A 17,331-nucleotide genomic window follows, 5' to 3' on the forward strand; every position below is an offset into this window, starting at 1 on the left:
TTTTTCTTTTTCTTTTTTTTTTCTTTTTTCCCTGTTTTTCCTCTTGGCCCCAGCCCTGAGTGGGCAACCATTCAACCACCCATCTTTTGGTCCATCTGTCCATCCACTATGTCAGCAGGTCCAGCCCCCAGCGCCTGGTCACATGACTGTCTCCCACTCTTCCTGTAGCAGGGCAGGTGGCCGCTCAGGCCCAGAGGCCTCCTCGTCCAGGCCTGAGCAGGAGCCATTGAGGAACCCATCGTCCTTGGGAGCAGCCATGGCAGGTGGTGTGGTCTCGAGGGTCTCCAGGGCTGGGGCCCCTGGCTTGGCATGGCCAGGCAGCTGAGGGTGGCCGTTGGTGGTGGCAGTGGGCAGTAGGCGGGGGCTGAGGGGCAGGCCGAGTCCCACACGGGGGCCGACGTTGGTCACACTTGTGTGGGACACCATGGGGCCGTAGCTATAGCTGCTGCTCCCGCTGCGTGCCTTGCGCTTGAAGTCCAGTGCCAGTGTCCAGCGGCTCCAAGATTTCTTGATCTCAGCTTGTACCTTGGGGCAGTAAGGGTGCAGCAGTCAGGTGTGTCTCCCAACCCCTGCGATGCCCCATCCCGGCCCCTGGACACCCAGCACGGAATGAAAATGGGAATCGGGGACTCCTGGGAAACTCCAAGGCCAAGTGAAATCCCATCCTCACAACAGGGTGCTTGGCTACAGGCAACTGACACACCCAGAATCTACAAGGCTCAAATTGCCCCGAAGGTGGCTGAGTCCTCCAATCTGGGTCACAGATAATTGAACCATGGGGCTGGGAAGACACTTGGCTATGCCATGACTGAAGAGTCCCCACATCCTAGCACATCATGAGCCTGCATCATCTGGAAAGACTTCTCTGCTTTCAGCATGTCCTCAGGGGTGTTCTTGGAGGAACAAAGAAATAACGGGGTGGAAGAATGGAGAAATGAGCCTTGAGGAAGCCTCTGGGCTATCTGCCCCACCCTGCCCTATGCCAACACTGTCTCCTGCTTACCTCACCGTTGCAGAAACAGTATATGATGGCGACAAAAAATCCCTGTGAAGAGGGGTGTCTCGAATCAGGGCCTGCCCCTGGAACCCCTCCCACCCTCAGCCAGGCCTGGGCGAGCACTGCGCACCTGGAAGGAGTTGAAGAGCATCTCATAGTGCATCTGGACTTGCCAGAGCGTCCCTGAGACCTCGGTGTATGGTGTGGCCATGAAGACGATGTAGTGGACGCCAAAGAGGGGCATGAGCACCAGCGTGGATTTGAGCAGCTTCCTGGGCCAGCGGGGCAGGTAGGTCAGGGCCAAGCCACTTCCCCTTCAACAAGCATCGTGCCACCCCCCACCCTGCCAGCCCCAGGCTCCGGAAGCTCAGAGGGGCCCAGGGCTCCAGTCACCACGGGAGGACAACCCAGTTCACCTGCATGGCTGCTGTCCTGGCTAAGTGCTAATAGGGCCCCTTGGTTCTCAGCGGTGTCCCAGAGTGGACTTCAAATGACAGTCCCCCTGTCCCTGGGCCCTTCGCACCTGTGGAGCCCTCAGCTGGCAAGCGCTCCCCTCCACGGTCGAACCTCACTGTCCCACAGTCCACTCCTCATGTTTCAGCTGAGCTGCGGCCTTCCTGGGGCCACCCACCGCCTACCTGTTCCTCAGACTCCCTGCAACCAACTCTTTGAGGAGAGGTTCAAGTTCCTCGCACACTCACAGACTCCAGCGCTAGTGCAGGGCCTGGTACCAGTGGGCAGGCTGGCTTTGGGGTGCCCCTAGGGCCTCCCATCACTGCTGGGCAGGCCAGGTGGGTGAGGACAGCCAGGGAGTCAGACGCTGGGTCCTTTCCCTTGCCCCAGGCTCGTTCATGGGGCCACTGTCTTTCTGGGGTACATGGTACCAGGACTCAGGGACCCCTGAGGAGCCAGGGCATGGCAGGCATGGTGGGCTCACCGGTACTGCTGCCGCGTGTCACACCGGCCGGCGTTGGTCTCCCGCAGCTTGGTGGCGAGCACCCGGACGATATTGATGAAGAGGATGAAATTGAGCTGTGGGAGTGAGGGGGCTGCGTCTGGAGGCTGCACCCTAGTGGGGCAGGGCAAGGCCTGGCAGCCACGGCCATAGGCTCTGCTCTGTCACTGCATCTCTGGGTGACTCCTTGGGCCCTTGGTTTTCCTTTCTGGGCTGGAGTGTGGATCAGCTGGTCCTCTGGCCTCTGTGGCTCTGACACTGGGGTCCAGGGAAGCCTCCTAGGTCCCTGTCAGGGGCTGGTTCCCGGGGGCCCAGGCACACATCCCACCCACCCCTGTGGCCAGCAGCCCACCCCTGCTCACCACAATGGAGGCCAGGATGGGCACTTGGATGATCCACTTTTTGTTGCCGGAGCTCAAGTCCCAGCACCTGGGGGAGGTTGAGGCATTAGCTCCCATCCATCCTGTTCCCATCCTAAGATTGCCCCCAGAGGACCAGATTTGGTCTTGTCTGACATTAGCTGTTGAGGACACAGGGCAGGGGTGTTGGGTGTGGCCAGGCCTGAGGCCACCCTCACAGGCCTCTTTGGAAGTAGCCTCCTGTGACCCTGAGGGTGCTCCTGGCTCGAGGCTGGACTGAGAACTCCTGAGGCTGGGCCATTTGAGGCCAGGGTACAGGAGGCCCTCTCACATGCTTCCTGGAAGAAAAGGGACCCAGAGGTGCTTCTTGCCTGGGCCCCTTCTCCACCTGGACCTACCCGGTGTTGGCCAGGGTAGCTCTGACACTGACCCACACAGCCACGAAGACAGCGGGCAGACCTGTGGGCACAGAGGGGGACAGTGTGCAGGGCTGTGGCTGCTGTCCACGAGGTCATCCCCCCTCATCCTCGATGAACCCCAGCTTACTCCACCATTGCCCTGAACCCCTGACCCTCGGCACTTGGTCCACTTGGTGACAGAGCCACACTCTGCCATGTGGTGCCCTAACAGCTTCCCCTTGGGGCACCAGCCCTCAAAACCCAGCTCAGTCTCTGCCCCCATCTTGGCTCCATGTCATATGCACATACATGGGGTACAAGGTATAATATAATAATAAGGTATCACTAACTGATCCATGCCCTGTCCATTCCCTCTGCAGAGGCCACTGCTTTGGACTTGCAGGTCCCATGGGGAGACAGCCTATTTTCCGCATTTTTTTTTGCCCCAGCACAGCACCCCCCACAACCTGGTTTGAAAGGTCCTAGCCCTCATGGATGAGACTGGATGGGGTGAGAGGTTTTGTCCCAAGCAGAGGCCATGGGGAGACCTTGGTGTGTCGGTATGTCCTGGCCTGCACCAGCTCAAGGGGCACATGGTATATTTGGGTGAGCTGTGCCTCTGGGAAGGGAGCCCCAGGTCCTCCCCGACCACACACCACCAAGTTGGCTCTAGGCCTGGTACACCCTTGGAGGGATAGGGTATGACCTGGATTTAGGGTAAGAAAAAGAGCTGTGACATTCCTGTGCCCCAGGATTCTATGCACTCCCAATCTGCATGTTGCCAGTCCACTAGGACACCTCCTAGCCCCAGAGCCTGCATCAGTTCCTGGGACTGGGCCCAGGTCTCCCCAACTCTGGGGCTTGTCATGGTGAGGTCAGGGTCAGGATGTATGTCGAGGGGCAGGGAGGCTGTGGCTGTTGACCTGTGGGCCTCTGGGTGCTGAGTGCGGAGAGGGCTCCAGCCACCCGGCCCACCCCTCTGCAGTCTGGCCAGTTGTCCCGGAGCCCAGCCAAGCTCTGCAGCTGCCAACAATAATGGACAATTATCGGTAACTGGATCCCAGAGCCTGTGGGGGGCTGGGAGGAGTGCACGGCTCCAGCAACCCATTCTGCAGAGGGGCTGTGAAGCTCAGGTGATGCTGAGGTGCTGGGTCCACGGCTCTGGGCCATGGATCCCGCAGGCCTGCTGAGGCTGGCAATGGTGTGGGCAGCCCCGCACCCCATCCCAGCAAGGGGATTGGTGGGGTAATAGATGCTGGCTTAGTCCATGGGGCTCAGGGTAGAGGGAGGGTCCCAGATCCCAATTCCAGCCCCAGGCTGACCTCTGACCCAGTATCCTACTCTGATCCTGAGCTGAATCTTGGCCTGAGGGTCCCTCCTTTCCCTCTCCTGGGCTGAGCCTCAATTCAGGTGAATCTAACCTCAGGTGAACCTGATCCCTGGCCAAGCCCTGCTGTTCCCTGAGCCTGGAATGGGGTCAGGATCACAGAAGTGCGACAGGCCTCTCTCCTGCTGTTCCACTTGGGGCGGGATGTGCTGTGTGGGCGCCTCCCCCCAGGGGCTGCCTTCTCCCTGTCACCCACGGTCCCACCCCTGCCGGCGCCTCACTACCCGCTGTGCCCGCGTACCCCAGCCGAAGACCGTGAAGCCCCACAGGTACTTCTTCTCTGAGAAGAAGGCCATGAAGATGAGGCTGTGCAGGTACAGCCCCTCCACCAGAATCCAGTAGTAGTTGGTGGCCAGGAAGTAAAGGAAGAAGGTCACAGCCACCCTGCAGCCAGCCTAAGAGATCAGCTGGTGTTAGTCAGAGGGCAGGGCCTGCCTCCCGGAAGTCAGGGCTGGGCTGGGGGGCTGGGGCGGCGGGAGGGGACAAGTGGTGCTGGCCAAACAGGCCAGGAAGGGGCAGGCTCCGCTTGGGGGGCTCTCTCAGTGGGGTGCGGTGTCAGGGGCAGGAGGCAAAGTGAAGAGGTAGAGTGGTTAGGGGGTACTGGGTTGAGGTAGGAGCCTTGATGGCAGCGCGGGGCGTGTGCGACACTCAGAGCCCTTGGCAGCAGGGTTGGCGGCAGAGCTGAGGGTTGCGAGGGACCCTGTGAGACGGGTTTGAGTGGCTGAAGCCAGTGGCGCGGGCAGGAGGCGGGCAGGTCGAGGGCCGGGCTGGACGGGGGCGGGGCGGGGCCCCACGAGGCCAGTGGCGGCACCGGGAGCCGGGGGCGGAGGGGTACTCACGTAGCCAGCAGCGGCGGTGGCAGGCGGCGGGGGCGCCTGGGCGATGGCGCGCAGCTCCTCCTCGGTGAGGCGCTCAGCCTCATCGAGCGTGGCGCCAGAGTAGAGCACCGCGTCCTTGACGAAGATGCTCACGGCGCGCAGCATGAAGGACAGGAACAGGTGCATGTGGATGTAGTTGCGTGTGCAGTGCAGCCGCCTGCGGGTCGCGCGACATCACCGTGGGTGGGGGCACGGGGACGCGCGGCGGGTGGACAAGAAGCTGGGCTGTGCGCCGTAGGTAGGGACACCCGCCGGGGGTGATGGGTGCAGGGAGGGGGTCGCATCAGACCTCGGCCACCGCCCCCACCCCCACCATGTCCCGCCGCCTCTCGCCCCGCCCCGCCCACCTAAAGTAGGCCAGGATGAGCACAGCTACGGTGAGGGACGCCAGGGACACGGAGTAGCCCACGGTGTAAATCATGCCCAGGCGGTCAAACACCTCCTGTGCGAGGGGAGACACAGTCAGATCCCTGGGACCCAGGGTGAGCATCGGGGAAAGAGCAAGAGGCCAGGGTAAGGTTGCTGGAGGAGTCAAGGTCAGGAGTCAGGGCTGGGTCAGGGGTCACCCGTGGGGTGGGAGTGAATTTATCCCGGTCAGGTTGGGGAGGAGAAAGGCTCGCACCCGTTCACGAGTCTCGTTGGTGAGAAATTTGACACACTCGCTGTAGTTGGCCCACGTCCTGTTGTGCCCAGGCACCAGCTCCCAGCTGCCATTGCGGTCACAGCGTCGGTAGGCATGGCCTGCAGGTCCATGGGAGGTCAGGGCCGGCAGGGAGGTCTGGAGACACTGAACCCCTAGCTCCAAGTCTCAGCCTCCTTGTGATCCCCACCCCTTCCAGCAGGCCTCACCTTTGTGATTGAAGTCATAAATGTAGTCCGGACAGGGCACAGCCACCACCTCACCTGGTGCCCCCAGTGGCCAGCACAGGATGTGGTCCCATTCCGGCAGACAGGGGCGCCCTGTGCCCAGAGACAGGATAGGGGATACCAAGGGAGAGTCAAGGCCATGATTAGTGACCCAGAAGGATGAATACATCTGTGGGTTGTTTTTTTGTTTTGTTTTGTTTTGTTTTTTTGAGACGGAGTTTCGCTCTTGTTGCTCAGGCTGGAGTGCAATGGTGTGATCTCAGCTCACTGCAACCTCCGCCTCCCAGGTTCAAGCGATTCTCCTGCCTCCGCCTCCCGAGTAGCTGGGATTACAGGCATGCGCCACCATGCCTGGCTAATTTTGTATTTTTAGTAGAGATGGGGTTTCTCCATGTTGGTCAGGCTGGTCTCAAACTCCTGACCTCAGGTGATCCAACCACCTGGGCCTCCCAAAGTGCTGGGATTACAGGCATGAGCCACCGCACCCGGCCCATCAGTGGTTGTTGGTTCCTGCAGGGACAGGTGTATCCCCAAGCAGGAAAATTCAGGCTTTGGAGCATTCTGGAGAAAATGTATTTCTGTGCGCTGCACCCACCTGGCCTCATAGAATTTACTATGGCCTCTGCGATACAGGTACGGGCACTGGCCCCATTTTCCAGATGGGCTGACAGAGGCCAAGAGAGGTAGGCAACTTGCTGAGGTCATACAACACAGGGCCCTGTCCTCTTCAAGTACTCAGCCCCGGGCCAGGCCTCTCGCCTTTCTCTCTGCTCTTGGAACCACCTTCCAGGTGTCTCTGAAGAAGGGCAAGTACCCAGACTAACTCTCTCTCAGCTGGGAAGCTCCCTGTGTGCCCCTTCCCCTGGGATCATGGACAGGAGGCAGGAGGTCTGGTTTCTAGTGCCAGCTGGACTCCAAGGAGCTGCTGACCTCACGCAGGTGTCCCCAGTCTTTCTATTTCCATTTCCTTATTGGGAAGTTGGGATTAACCACACTGGCCCATGCTTCTACCACCACTCAATGCCTGCCCTGAGTACCTGCTGTGAGACTCCCACGGCCACTGCTGGGGGAGATCGATTCCCCAAATCTAAGTGCTAATGGTGGGATTCAAAGTAGGGTGACATCCCACTTTGGAGCCCCAGCCTCACTGCAGGGAGGCTAAGTGACCTTGGAGGGTCCCCAGCCTCTGGATCTTCCACATTCCACTCCCGGCTTGCAGCCCCCTTCTCTCCCTCTGTAGGGCTCCAACCACAGGACTCTCCAGCCACCCTGGCAGGCTGCCTTGATGGCTGGACCCGCCCTGGCTTGGTGAAAGGCTCTCTGTCCTGGGCGCCATATTCCCAGCCCCACCCAGCCAGGCCCACAATTCCCTCTGGTCCCCAGGGAGCCACAGGGTGACCACAGCCTCCCAGATGTGGCCCATCTGGAATCTGCTGCCCACCCGGCCGGTTGAAACCGGCCCTGTGGCCAAAGCCTGGGCTCTGTCTGCCTTCCCTCATCTGCTTCCCTCCCTTCTCTTCTCCCCTCCTTGTCCCACTGCCTCTGGCCCCACCCTCTGCCACTGCCCTCCTCTCCTGCTCTATTTCTGTGGCCCTATCCACTATGTGTCCCCATATACCTCCTCTGACACACTAAGCCCAGACTTCAGTGTGTGCCTCCTGGCCCCCTCTGTCTCTGTGACTGTCTCTCCCTGCCTTTCTGTTGATCTCTGTGTCCATGCCTCTCCCTGTCTTTCTTTATCACTATCTGTCTGTCTTTGTGTATCTCTCCCTGCCTCTCTGTCCCCCAGGGTTCTCTGTCATCTCTCTTTCTCTCCATGGGTGGGGCCGTAGCCCTGGGTCCACTCTTGGCGTGGTGCTGGCGAGTTCTCTGTTCATCTCTTTCTGAGGCCTGAGCCATCCAGCTCCCCTTCCTTCCCACTAGACTCTGTCTTCTCCCAGCCCCTTGCCTGGGGATGGGGCTGCAGCCTTTTACTTTCTATAAGAGCCAAGAAGCATAAGCTCACATGAGAGGGACAGTGTAATGGGGGTGGGCGGATCCAAGCCCGTGCCAGCTGGATGCATGGAAGCAGAGACGTACCTTGGTACCTGCTGCCAGTGGGTGCCTCCTTTTCCTCCTCAGACTCAGGGTAGAGCTTCCCAGATGCCTTATCTTTCCTGGGCTTCCCTGATGTGGACGCAGATGTCCATCCCTTGTCTGATTCCATTATGTCGGCTGGAGAAACCAGGGTGGTAATGATGGCTGTCAGCTGTGCTACAACAGGAGACCCGGGGTACTCTTTGGCCTCAGACTCCCCTTTTGTACAATGGGGGGGTTGTCTCCTGCCCTGCTGACACCCAGGCTGTTGGGAGATCTGAGACGATGGGTGAGGAGGTGTTTAACAAAGTGTAAAGTGCTTGCCAGGCGAAGTAATAAGAGGAGGTGGAGACTGTCCCCCAGGGTTGGAATGGGAGTGCAGGATCAGCTAGTGGGGTGAGCACTAAACTGGGCAAGACAGAGCAGAGGTGGTATCCTCCCACCCAGGAGTCAGGAGTGGGGGCCAAGGCCACGCAGCAGTGAAGGCCCCACCAGGGGGCGCACGGTGAAAGCAGACAGAGTGGGTGGAGATGTCAATGGACAGGTTACATAGCGAAAATGAAGTCTGGCCTGAGTGCTGTGCAGGTAAAGAAGCTGGTGGTGAGAAGACAAGAGCAAGGTGGTACAGTCAAGAGTGGACAGAGAAGACCACCCCATCCCCTGCCCCGGATCCTCAAGTATGTGGTTCACAGCTTCCACAGTGGCCGCCGAGATGCCTAATCTGTGATGGAGCCTGGCCTCTCTTCTCATTGGAGAGATGATGGAGGTCTTTTTTTTTTCTTTTCTTTTTTTTTTTTTGAGACAAGGTCTCCCTCTGTCGCCCTGTCGCCCAGCCTAGAGTGCAGTGACATGATCACGAATTACTGCAGCCTCAAATTCCTGTGCTCAAGTGATCCTCCCACCTCAGCCTCCCCTATAGCTGGGACTACAGGTGTGCACCACCTCACCTGGCTAATTTTTAAATTTTTTTTTTTAGAGATGGGGTCTCACTATGTTGCCCAGGCTGGAGAGGTCTTTCTTCCTAGCCACAAAGTCTTCCTCATTTTCTGACTTGTATTCCTTCAGCCACTGCCCAAGCTAGGCCCCCCTGGTCCTCACATGTCAGGTCTGTGGCAATGATGGGAAGCTGAGTGCAGGCAGCCTGGACTGGGATGAGAATGACTGTGCTCATTTTCCTGCCTCCACCCTCGGGCCTCAGTGTGGGGATGTGGGTAGCAGGGCGGGGTACAGTAGGAAGAGAGAGGCTCCGTGGTGGATGATGAGGGGCAAAGAGAGGCTCTTCCAGGCTTTCACAATGAAGAAGAGGGGCTGGGTTCAGGACCCAGAGTGAGGGGGCCCACTTGACCCCCTAGATCTCGATGTGACTGGGAGCCACTGCTGGGGCTGGCATTGGTGGGGCTGTGACTGCAGAGACCATGTGAGTCTCTGTGAGTGTGAGCAAAATCTGTGTGCCACAGAGTGTGTCTGTCATTGTGTGCTTGTGTTCTGGGCGGGCACCAGCCTCAACCCCTGCGGAACCCTAAGGGCTTGTCAGGGGAGGAAGCTGCTCCTCTCCTTCAGTCAGTTGGGGTCTGGGCCTCTTCGGTTGATGAGATTAACCCGACAGCCATCAGTCTGAGTGTTGGTGGTGGGCAACACAGGGACCTGAGCTCAAGACTTAGGACAAGCCATGGATGCCTGAGCCTGCTGACTCCACTCTTGCACCACACACCCCACTTCGGTTCTCACTTCGGCCTGGCCCCCTTTACCTGAGTTCGCCCCCACAGAGAGCCTTCACCTGGCTCTGTATCCTGGGTCCCGCCCTTGACTGACCCTCCCTCACCTGGCCTCATCCCCAGACCCTCTTCCTTTGACCCCCACCTGGCCTCTGCAGGACCTCCTTGAGCCGTTTTTCGCACTGGGCCTGAGCACGGTGCAGCAGGAAGATCTGTTCCTCTTTAGTCATGACGTCATCTGCATCCACCTGCCAAGCCGAAGGTCAGACCACAGGCAGGACTTCCCGGTGCAGCAGCAGGTCCCAGAGACATCCCAATTTCCCGGAGGGATTACCCCTTTTCAAAAGGCCCTGACTCTAGAGGGAAGGTGGGATTTCCCCTGCATGTGGGGAATCTGCTCCATGGAGCTCGCACCTTACAGATGGGAAGCTGTGGCTCTGAGGGGTAGGGCCTGCCTGATCGAAGGGAAAAAGCGGAGACTCTCTCCTGCCTGCCCGCCAGTAACCCTGTAGGCTGCAGTTACTGATATTCTCTGTCCAGTCCTTTCCCCAGGGGTACATGGGACTGGAATGGAATGTCCCAGGATGGATCCACACAGGATCCTGGCTGTCTGCTGGGGACATGAGTCGGGGGTGGGGGGTGGATAAGGAGTGGTGAACTCTGGGGAGACAAACCCAGCCTGGAGTCCTTCAAGTCCTGGCACCCTGGGGGGCCTTGGGAGTCACCAATTTCTATCTTGGCCCAGCTCCTCAGTCAATGCTGTCCCCAGTGAACGGTGAGTGCCTCAATGCCTCCCCTCCTTACAATCCCGAGAGAGAGAGAAAGAGAGGATGGAGGAACTGCTGGCACGCCGCCTGGGTTGGGCTGGGCACTCTGGTACTGGCTGTGGGTGGGAGTCCCTCTCATTCCACTGCTTATCTGGGAGCTCCCTCCATCCAGACTCCGGAGTTCTGATGACACTCAGGCCCTCACTCCTGCTGTTCTCTGCCCGGAATGTCCTTTCCCTTCCCTCCAACCTGCACACCCTGGGCCCTGGCTGCCACCCACCGGGACTCACTGGCCTCATTATAAGAAAGGAAATGAAATATCATGCGGGTGGAGGCTCACCCTGAGCAGGTGGCTGCTGAGGGGTCTGAGCCTCTGTCCTCTGACTTGGGAGAAAAGGAGTTGGGAGCAGCTTGGTGTGCCTAGCCCAGCCACTCCCGTGAATGTGACCTGCAGAGGTTAAGGCGGTCTCTGAAACCTCCCCAGGGCGGGGCTGTGAAGCCCTCAGCCCCATCCCTCTTAATTCAGGGCCGTGCTTCCTCAGACCCCTGGGCAAGGGTATGTCTCCTGGGACGCCCCCCTCCATTCCTCCCCGAAAAGGCTACGTCTCCTCAGCTCCGGGGCAGAGCCGCATCCTTCAGACGCGCCAAGACGGGCCGGGGCCCTGCAGTCCGAGCGTGGCTGTGCAGGGCGGGAGGACCCAGAGGAGGCAGAGGAGGAAGGAGGCGGGTCGGGGATGGGGCGGGCACCGGCGGGAGGGGCGGGCAGGCCGGGTCAGAGAGCCTGGCTGGAGGGAGAAGTTAATTGACCGCGTCTCTTGGCGGCAGCAGCGAGGACTTCCAGGGCCAAGGAGTCTCCAATTGGCTCGGCCGGCCTCGGGTTCTGCTGGTTCCACTTAGCGGAGCCGCGTGCGCGTCCCTGTGCGTGCGCGCGCGAGTGGCGGCGCATCCTCGAGTGGCCGGCGCGTGCACTTGTGTGTGCCCGTCCGTGCGCGTTCTCACATGGAGACTGTCCAGCATGTCAGTGAGGGACGCGAGCCGGACGTATTTGTAAGCATGCACGTGCACATGTATTTCTGGGCATAGGGCTGCGTGTGTGCGTCTGTGAGTGAAGCGGCAGCTCCTTAGCCTTTGCGTCTGTGGGTGGCCCGTGCTTCTGGTGTCTCTGGGGGCTGAGGTGGACCCTGAGATCTCGGCTGGACCACTACTGTGGACCCCAGGAAGGGCTGGAGCAGATCCTCACGTGCTGGCGGCTGGCCTAAGCTCCTCTATCCTAGTCCCTTTGCTTCCCCAGCCATGGCTGAGCTGGCTGGGGCAGAGGTAGACACAGAATGATGGGATGGCTTAAGGGAGGACAAGTTGGACTTGCCAGGATCCAGGGGCCTCCAAGACAAACCTGAAGCTCTCCCTGTGCCTCTGACATGGGGGATCCATGCTGGTGAGGGGGCTGATCCCTGCCCACCCCACTCCATTTGCAGCACCCATTAACTACCATTTCCATCGTTGCTGCTAGTACCTCCATCAATAACCATCATTACTGTCACTAACACCAACACCAGCATCACCAGTCCCTCCCAGTACTACTACCACCACCACTGGCATCACCGTTACCACCATGAGCACTACTGTAACCATCAATATAACCACCATCACCACCATCTGCACCATCACAGCTGGTACATCCCCAGCACCAGCACCACTGCCACCACCTCCAGCATCATCAAGGCAACATTAGCACCATCGCCAATACTGCCACCTGCCCAACAACTACCATCTACACTGCCTTTGCCATCTTGTTGTCTTACCCCCTCCCCACTATCCTTCTTCTTCTGCCACCTCCACCCCTCTCAAGACAAACCCATTGTGCTGTATTTTCTCCAGCTGATGGAGAGCTCTGGAGTGACTGACGGAGGCTCCCACCCATCCCTAGAGACATACTGACTCACTGGGCCTCCCAACAGACAGACCAGCCTACTGATATGATTGGGGGTCACCCCGATGGCCTAGACTACAGGCAGGCAGTCATGGGTTGAAAACCGAGTGGCCATTTGGCAGCCTGACCACCGAAAGCTGACCAACACACCCCTCACTGGCTCAAGGAATTGACTCAGCCTCTACCTCCAGCTGTTGGCTTCACCTTCTCCATGGCCAGCAGAAGGCACACCCCTTTTTCTGGAGTTGGGATGTTCAAGAGAGGGAAAGATATGTGCTTCCAGCACGCATGGCTCCCACACTCCTTCATTCATCCATAGGGGTGGTGGCCCCACCTCTGGCCTCCCTGAACTTTAGGACCTATTTATCTGTTAGCACAGCCATTGCAACAAAAATAACTCATGTTAAAGTTAAGGAAGCACTTTCCCAAGAAGAGAAGGACAACCCCACACCAAGTGCACTACCCCTCCAAACCTCAGCTCACAGCTCCGTGCCTGGAATGCCCCCACTCCTGTTCACTCCTCCCTCCAGCTGTGCCCTCCTCTTCAAGGAGATTCTGCCACCAGCCCCACAATGTGAATCCCACCTCCACCCTTGACTAGCTTCATGTCTGAGAAAGTTGCTTAACCCGTGTGCCTCAGTTTTCCTGTAAAATCAGGATAATAATAGGGCTGTTGTTGGCCTGGCACGGTGGCTAACACCAGTAATCCCAGCACTTTGGGAGGCCAAACCAGGCAGATCACCTGAGGTCAGGAGTTCGAGACCAGCCTGACCAACGTGGAGAAACCTCGTCTCTACTGAAAAATACAAAATTAGCTGGGTGTGGTGGTGCGCCTGTAATCCCAGCTACTCGGGAGGCCGAGGCAGCAGAATCGCTCAAACCCGGGAGCGGAGGTTCCAGTGAGCAGAGATCTCGCCATTGTACTCCAGCCTGGGCAAAAAGAGCGAAACTCCATCTCAAAAAAAAAAAAAAAAAAAAAAAGCTGTTGTGAAGATTAAATGAAGTACTTCACAACAAGCCTGTGCAGGGGTGAAGCTCAGGAAAAGCTGGTTGCTATTGTTGATACTGTGAGCAGCAGCAGCAGCAAGTCACATCCCCGCCATGTGCACCCCTGCTGCCTGGTGACATGGGTGCTCCCAGCCAGGCCAGGGACCCAAGGTGGCTGGGGGAGATTATCTGGGTAAATGGCTGAGTCCAGCGGGTGACAGTGAGGGGCGGATGGGAGATGGGGCCCCAGGGTGGACTGGGGGCAGGGACTACAGGAGGACCTGCTAGATAAGGTGTTCCTGGCAAGCTTTTGGGATGGAAGGGTATCCCAATGGCTCCTTGCATTTCTGGATCTACTCTGGACTTACATTAGGATTCCAGGTTACTGCCAGAGGCCCCAAGCTTGAGCTTAGGAGGAAAAAGGACCCCCTCCTCTGCCTCTGCCCTGGCTGAGGAGGCCTTATCTCCTGGGGATGAAGGGGAAATGCTGACAGCTATAACTCTTCTCAGCCTGGCATGCCCCCTGTCTGCTACTCCCTTCTCCCCGCCCCTCCAACCCTCTGTCCCTTGAGGAGTTCCTGTCTTCTTGGCTCGGTACCAGGGTGCAGAGGACTCAGGCTTGCATCCCCTTAGATCCAGCGGATCTGCAGATCTTGGGTCTCAGGGATGAGGACTGAGGGACTGGGGCTGGGCTGTGGCCAGGGGTCACTTAGTCCATACTCACCACTTACAGGCCACCCAGCCCTGCACCAGGTGTCCCTATCCCCCCAACACTCCTCCTATGGTCCTGATTAGGGCTGACTTGACTCCCCCAACCCAGCCATCACAGTGCTTGGCTTCAATACCCCCCACTGTAGCACATCCTCCCCATGGTCAGCAAGGAGCTTTAAAACCCATGCCTCCTGCACCTGCTACCATATCCCCATTTTACAGACAGGGACACTGAGGCCAAGAGTCACAGTTAGAAAGAGGAGGGCCAGGGATGGAGTTAAGATCCGCTTGACACTGAAGCAGCAGCCTTGGAAGAAGGGAAAGAGAGGAGGAGGTGCCCAGCCACACGGGTACCCTGGCACCAGCCACAGTATCATCTTTCCATAATCCTGGATTTTAGCTGCTGCATTAAGCAAGTCTCTCTTTGCAGATCCCCTAAGGCAGCCTCCCCAAAGCCGATTTAGGAGCGGAGGGGGGTAGACATAAAGGTGCCGGTGGTGCCGGTGATGGCGGCTTGTCCCCAGCTGTAACTGGGTAGAGGACAGTTGGGCTCTGGTGTTGGGAACCAGGCCGTTGATGCCTCCAGCACAGCCAGAAGGAGAAAACCCTGGCTAACAGGAGACCCCTTTGTGACCTTCTGGCCTTCCTACAGCCCTCCTCCAGGTTCTACTACTGGGACCCATGCTGGCACCCCTGGATGTCTCCCGTGCCAGCTGGCTGGGACTGCTCCCCCACCCCTGCTGCCCTCTCTCTGTCCGGCTGGCCTGAGCAGGCTCCTCGTCCTGCCCCGCCACCGCTGACAAGTGCTGACTTTTCCTCCCCTTCGCCAGGCCTTCCCGAACAGGCTGCCTGTGTTTGGGGCTGGGAGGGGCTGGGGGGGGGAAGAGGCACTGTGACGCCTCTCATCCTGGCCAGCCAGCGTGGCCGCCTTCGGGGCAGGCAGTGGGATGGAGCCTGGGATAGCGGAGTTGGCTGCTACGACCTGGTGGATCTTCACAAGCAGCCCCTACCTGGGCTGAGGAATCAAGGCCCAGAAGAACAGTATGGCCTAATCTAAGCCATCGCCTGCTCAGCAGAATGGGATCCCACTAGGTCTCACCTCGGGCGTAAGACTGGCCCCAGAGTTGGGGCTTTTAAGGGTTTGAAGGTCTCTGATGTTTCTGCAAACCTGAGCAAAACTTTGCGCCCTTCTCCCAGTCACACCATATTTTGCAGACAATTTCAGAGGTCTGCAAAACCCTCACCCCACCTTTTCTTTTTCCTGAGGACTCTCCTTCTGAAATAGCTGCCTTCCTGATGTGGTGGCTGGACCAGGGAGTGTCCCCAGAAGGCCCACAACAGGAATCTGAGGGAGGCTACTTGACGCCTCATTAAAACATTCCGAAGAAAACCCAAGTTCCTGGGAGGGCTTGGCCCCCCTCCTACTGCTCTGTCCATAAGCCGTTTCAAGAGCTGAGGTGAATGTGTTTAAGGGCAGGTGATATAAAAAGCTTCAACAAATCAATACGAAAAAGACAAATAACCCATAGAATGATGGCTAATGGCCCTGAGCAAGCTCTCACTGTAAAGCCCAGAAGTCACTGGTAATCAGTAAATTAAAATGACAAGAGACACCATTTTCACCTATCCAAGCAAAGGTGAAACACAAAGAATCCTCCTAACATCCTATGAGATAGTGGGCGTGGGGAGAGAGGCCCTCCTGGTTGGTCTTGGTGTTGTATAAGTATAAAGCAGCACAAGCTTTTTAGAGGGCAATTTGGCCATGCTATTAAAATAAAAAATGTGTATATTCTCAGGCCCAGCAATGACAAAATCTAGAAATATCCTACTAGGAAATAGTCACATAGGGACACTAGAAGGCATTTCAAGGAGCTTCCCTGCCACCATCTGGAATCACCGCACACATAGACATACACACAAATTATGCAGAAATGATCTAAATGTACATTCCTATGGACTACTTAATGAGTCCCATGTTTTGGAATGCTGTGTAGCACTTAAAAATATAGATTCATATTTACTGAAATGAAGATCTCTAAGATCTTTACGTCAAAATATGTATTTGGCAGAGCCCTATCTAGAAACCGATGGCATTTATTTAAAAACAATCAACCAGACAAATAGAAAATGACAAAACTATCTACTTGATATGTACACAAAGAGGTCCCTTTTGGAAACACACAGAAAGAGGAAGGAGAATGCCCCTCTACCCAAACTGCTAAAAATGGTTTTCCCTAGAAGGGAACTGGGGCTTGGGAGCGATCAAGGAGGGCTTCTGTTTAATTTTTATTGATTGATTCTCTTTTTTCTTTTTTTTCAGAGACAGGGGCTCACTCTGTCACCCAGGCTGGAGTGAAGTGGCATGATTGTAGCTCATTGCAGCCTTGAACTTCTGGGCTCAAGCAATTCTCCCTCCTCAGCCTCTCAAGTATCTGGGATTACAGACTTGTTTGACTCTTTCATAAGAACATATTCATATATCAGTTGTGAAGTTAAAAATTAACAAAATAACAGAAGGACTTAATTTTTTTTTTTTTTTTACAGAGTCTCTGTCGCCCAGGATGGAGTGCAGCAGCGTGATCTCAGCTCACTGCAACCTCTGCCTCCTGGGTTCAAGCGATTCTCCTGCCTCAGCCTTCCAAGAAGCTGGGATTACAGGTACGTACCACCAAACGCATGGCTAATTTTTGTATTCTTAGTAGAGATGGGGTTTTACCATGTTGGCCAGGCTGGTCTCGACCTCCTGGCCTCAGATGATCCGCCTGGCCTCCCAAAGTCTTAGGATTACAGGCGTGAGCCACTGCACCCGGCCATGATTTAATTTTTAAAAAAGAAAGAAAAAGAAAGAGAAAACCCACAGTGAGACATGAGGATCTCCTGCCAGCAGCAAATCTCGTGCTGCTTTGGAGGAAGGAATTCAGTGCAAAGGTCTAAAGATCTGGGTTCAAATCCTGCTGTGCCACAGACTCACTGTGTGATTCTCAGGGCCCTTTCGCATAGAAATCATGGGGTGAATGGATGTAATGAGAAAACAATCTGTGACAGTTTCTAGCTCAGAATCTGGGGACAGCCACTGTTCTGTACATGTTGGCTTCTTCCTGTCTTTAAAAGCAAGCAACCGGCTGGGCGTGGTGACTCACACCTGTAATCCAGCACTTTGGGAGGCCGAGGCGGGCAGATCACGAGGTAAGGAGATCGAGACCATCCTGGCTAACATGGTGAAACGCCATCTCTACTAAAAATACAAAAAGTTAGCTGGGCGTGGTGGCGGGCGCCTGTAATCCCAGCTACTCAGGAGGCTGAG

The 17,331-nt window shown here is 57.0% G+C and overlaps 1 protein-coding gene across 4 annotated transcripts in view; it reads right to left on the minus strand.

The window, feature by feature from the left end:
- The window catches only part of PTH1R (parathyroid hormone 1 receptor), a 21,479-nt gene continuing 4,148 nt past the window's right edge, over nucleotides 1-17,331 (minus strand). The window contains exons 1-14 of one of the 4 annotated variants that reach the window (XM_032161787.2): nucleotides 10,740-10,888; nucleotides 9,778-9,880; nucleotides 7,921-8,094; nucleotides 5,824-5,934; nucleotides 5,597-5,715; nucleotides 5,322-5,416; nucleotides 4,936-5,131; nucleotides 4,338-4,491; nucleotides 2,710-2,770; nucleotides 2,315-2,381; nucleotides 1,935-2,029; nucleotides 1,128-1,269; nucleotides 1,004-1,045; nucleotides 1-525 (exon numbers count right to left, since the gene is read on the minus strand). In XM_032161787.2, the coding sequence (XP_032017678.1) occupies nucleotides 139-525; nucleotides 1,004-1,045; nucleotides 1,128-1,269; nucleotides 1,935-2,029; nucleotides 2,315-2,381; nucleotides 2,710-2,770; nucleotides 4,338-4,491; nucleotides 4,936-5,131; nucleotides 5,322-5,416; nucleotides 5,597-5,715; nucleotides 5,824-5,934; nucleotides 7,921-8,094; nucleotides 9,778-9,862 (1,728 nt within the window). In that variant the 5' untranslated portion in view covers nucleotides 9,863-9,880; nucleotides 10,740-10,888 and the 3' untranslated portion in view covers nucleotides 1-138. Of the gene's footprint in view, nucleotides 526-1,003; nucleotides 1,046-1,127; nucleotides 1,270-1,934; nucleotides 2,030-2,314; nucleotides 2,382-2,709; nucleotides 2,771-4,337; nucleotides 4,492-4,935; nucleotides 5,132-5,321; nucleotides 5,417-5,596; nucleotides 5,716-5,823; nucleotides 5,935-7,920; nucleotides 8,095-9,777; nucleotides 9,881-10,739; nucleotides 10,889-17,331 lie in introns of those variants that run through there. The other 3 variants (XM_032161785.2, XM_032161783.2, XM_058443212.1) reach the window with 3 other exon arrangements.

Source organism: Hylobates moloch, unplaced genomic scaffold (genome assembly GCF_009828535.3).
Source record: "Hylobates moloch isolate HMO894 unplaced genomic scaffold, HMol_V3 SCAFFOLD_8, whole genome shotgun sequence".
Classification (NCBI taxonomy): domain Eukaryota; kingdom Metazoa; phylum Chordata; class Mammalia; order Primates; family Hylobatidae; genus Hylobates; species Hylobates moloch.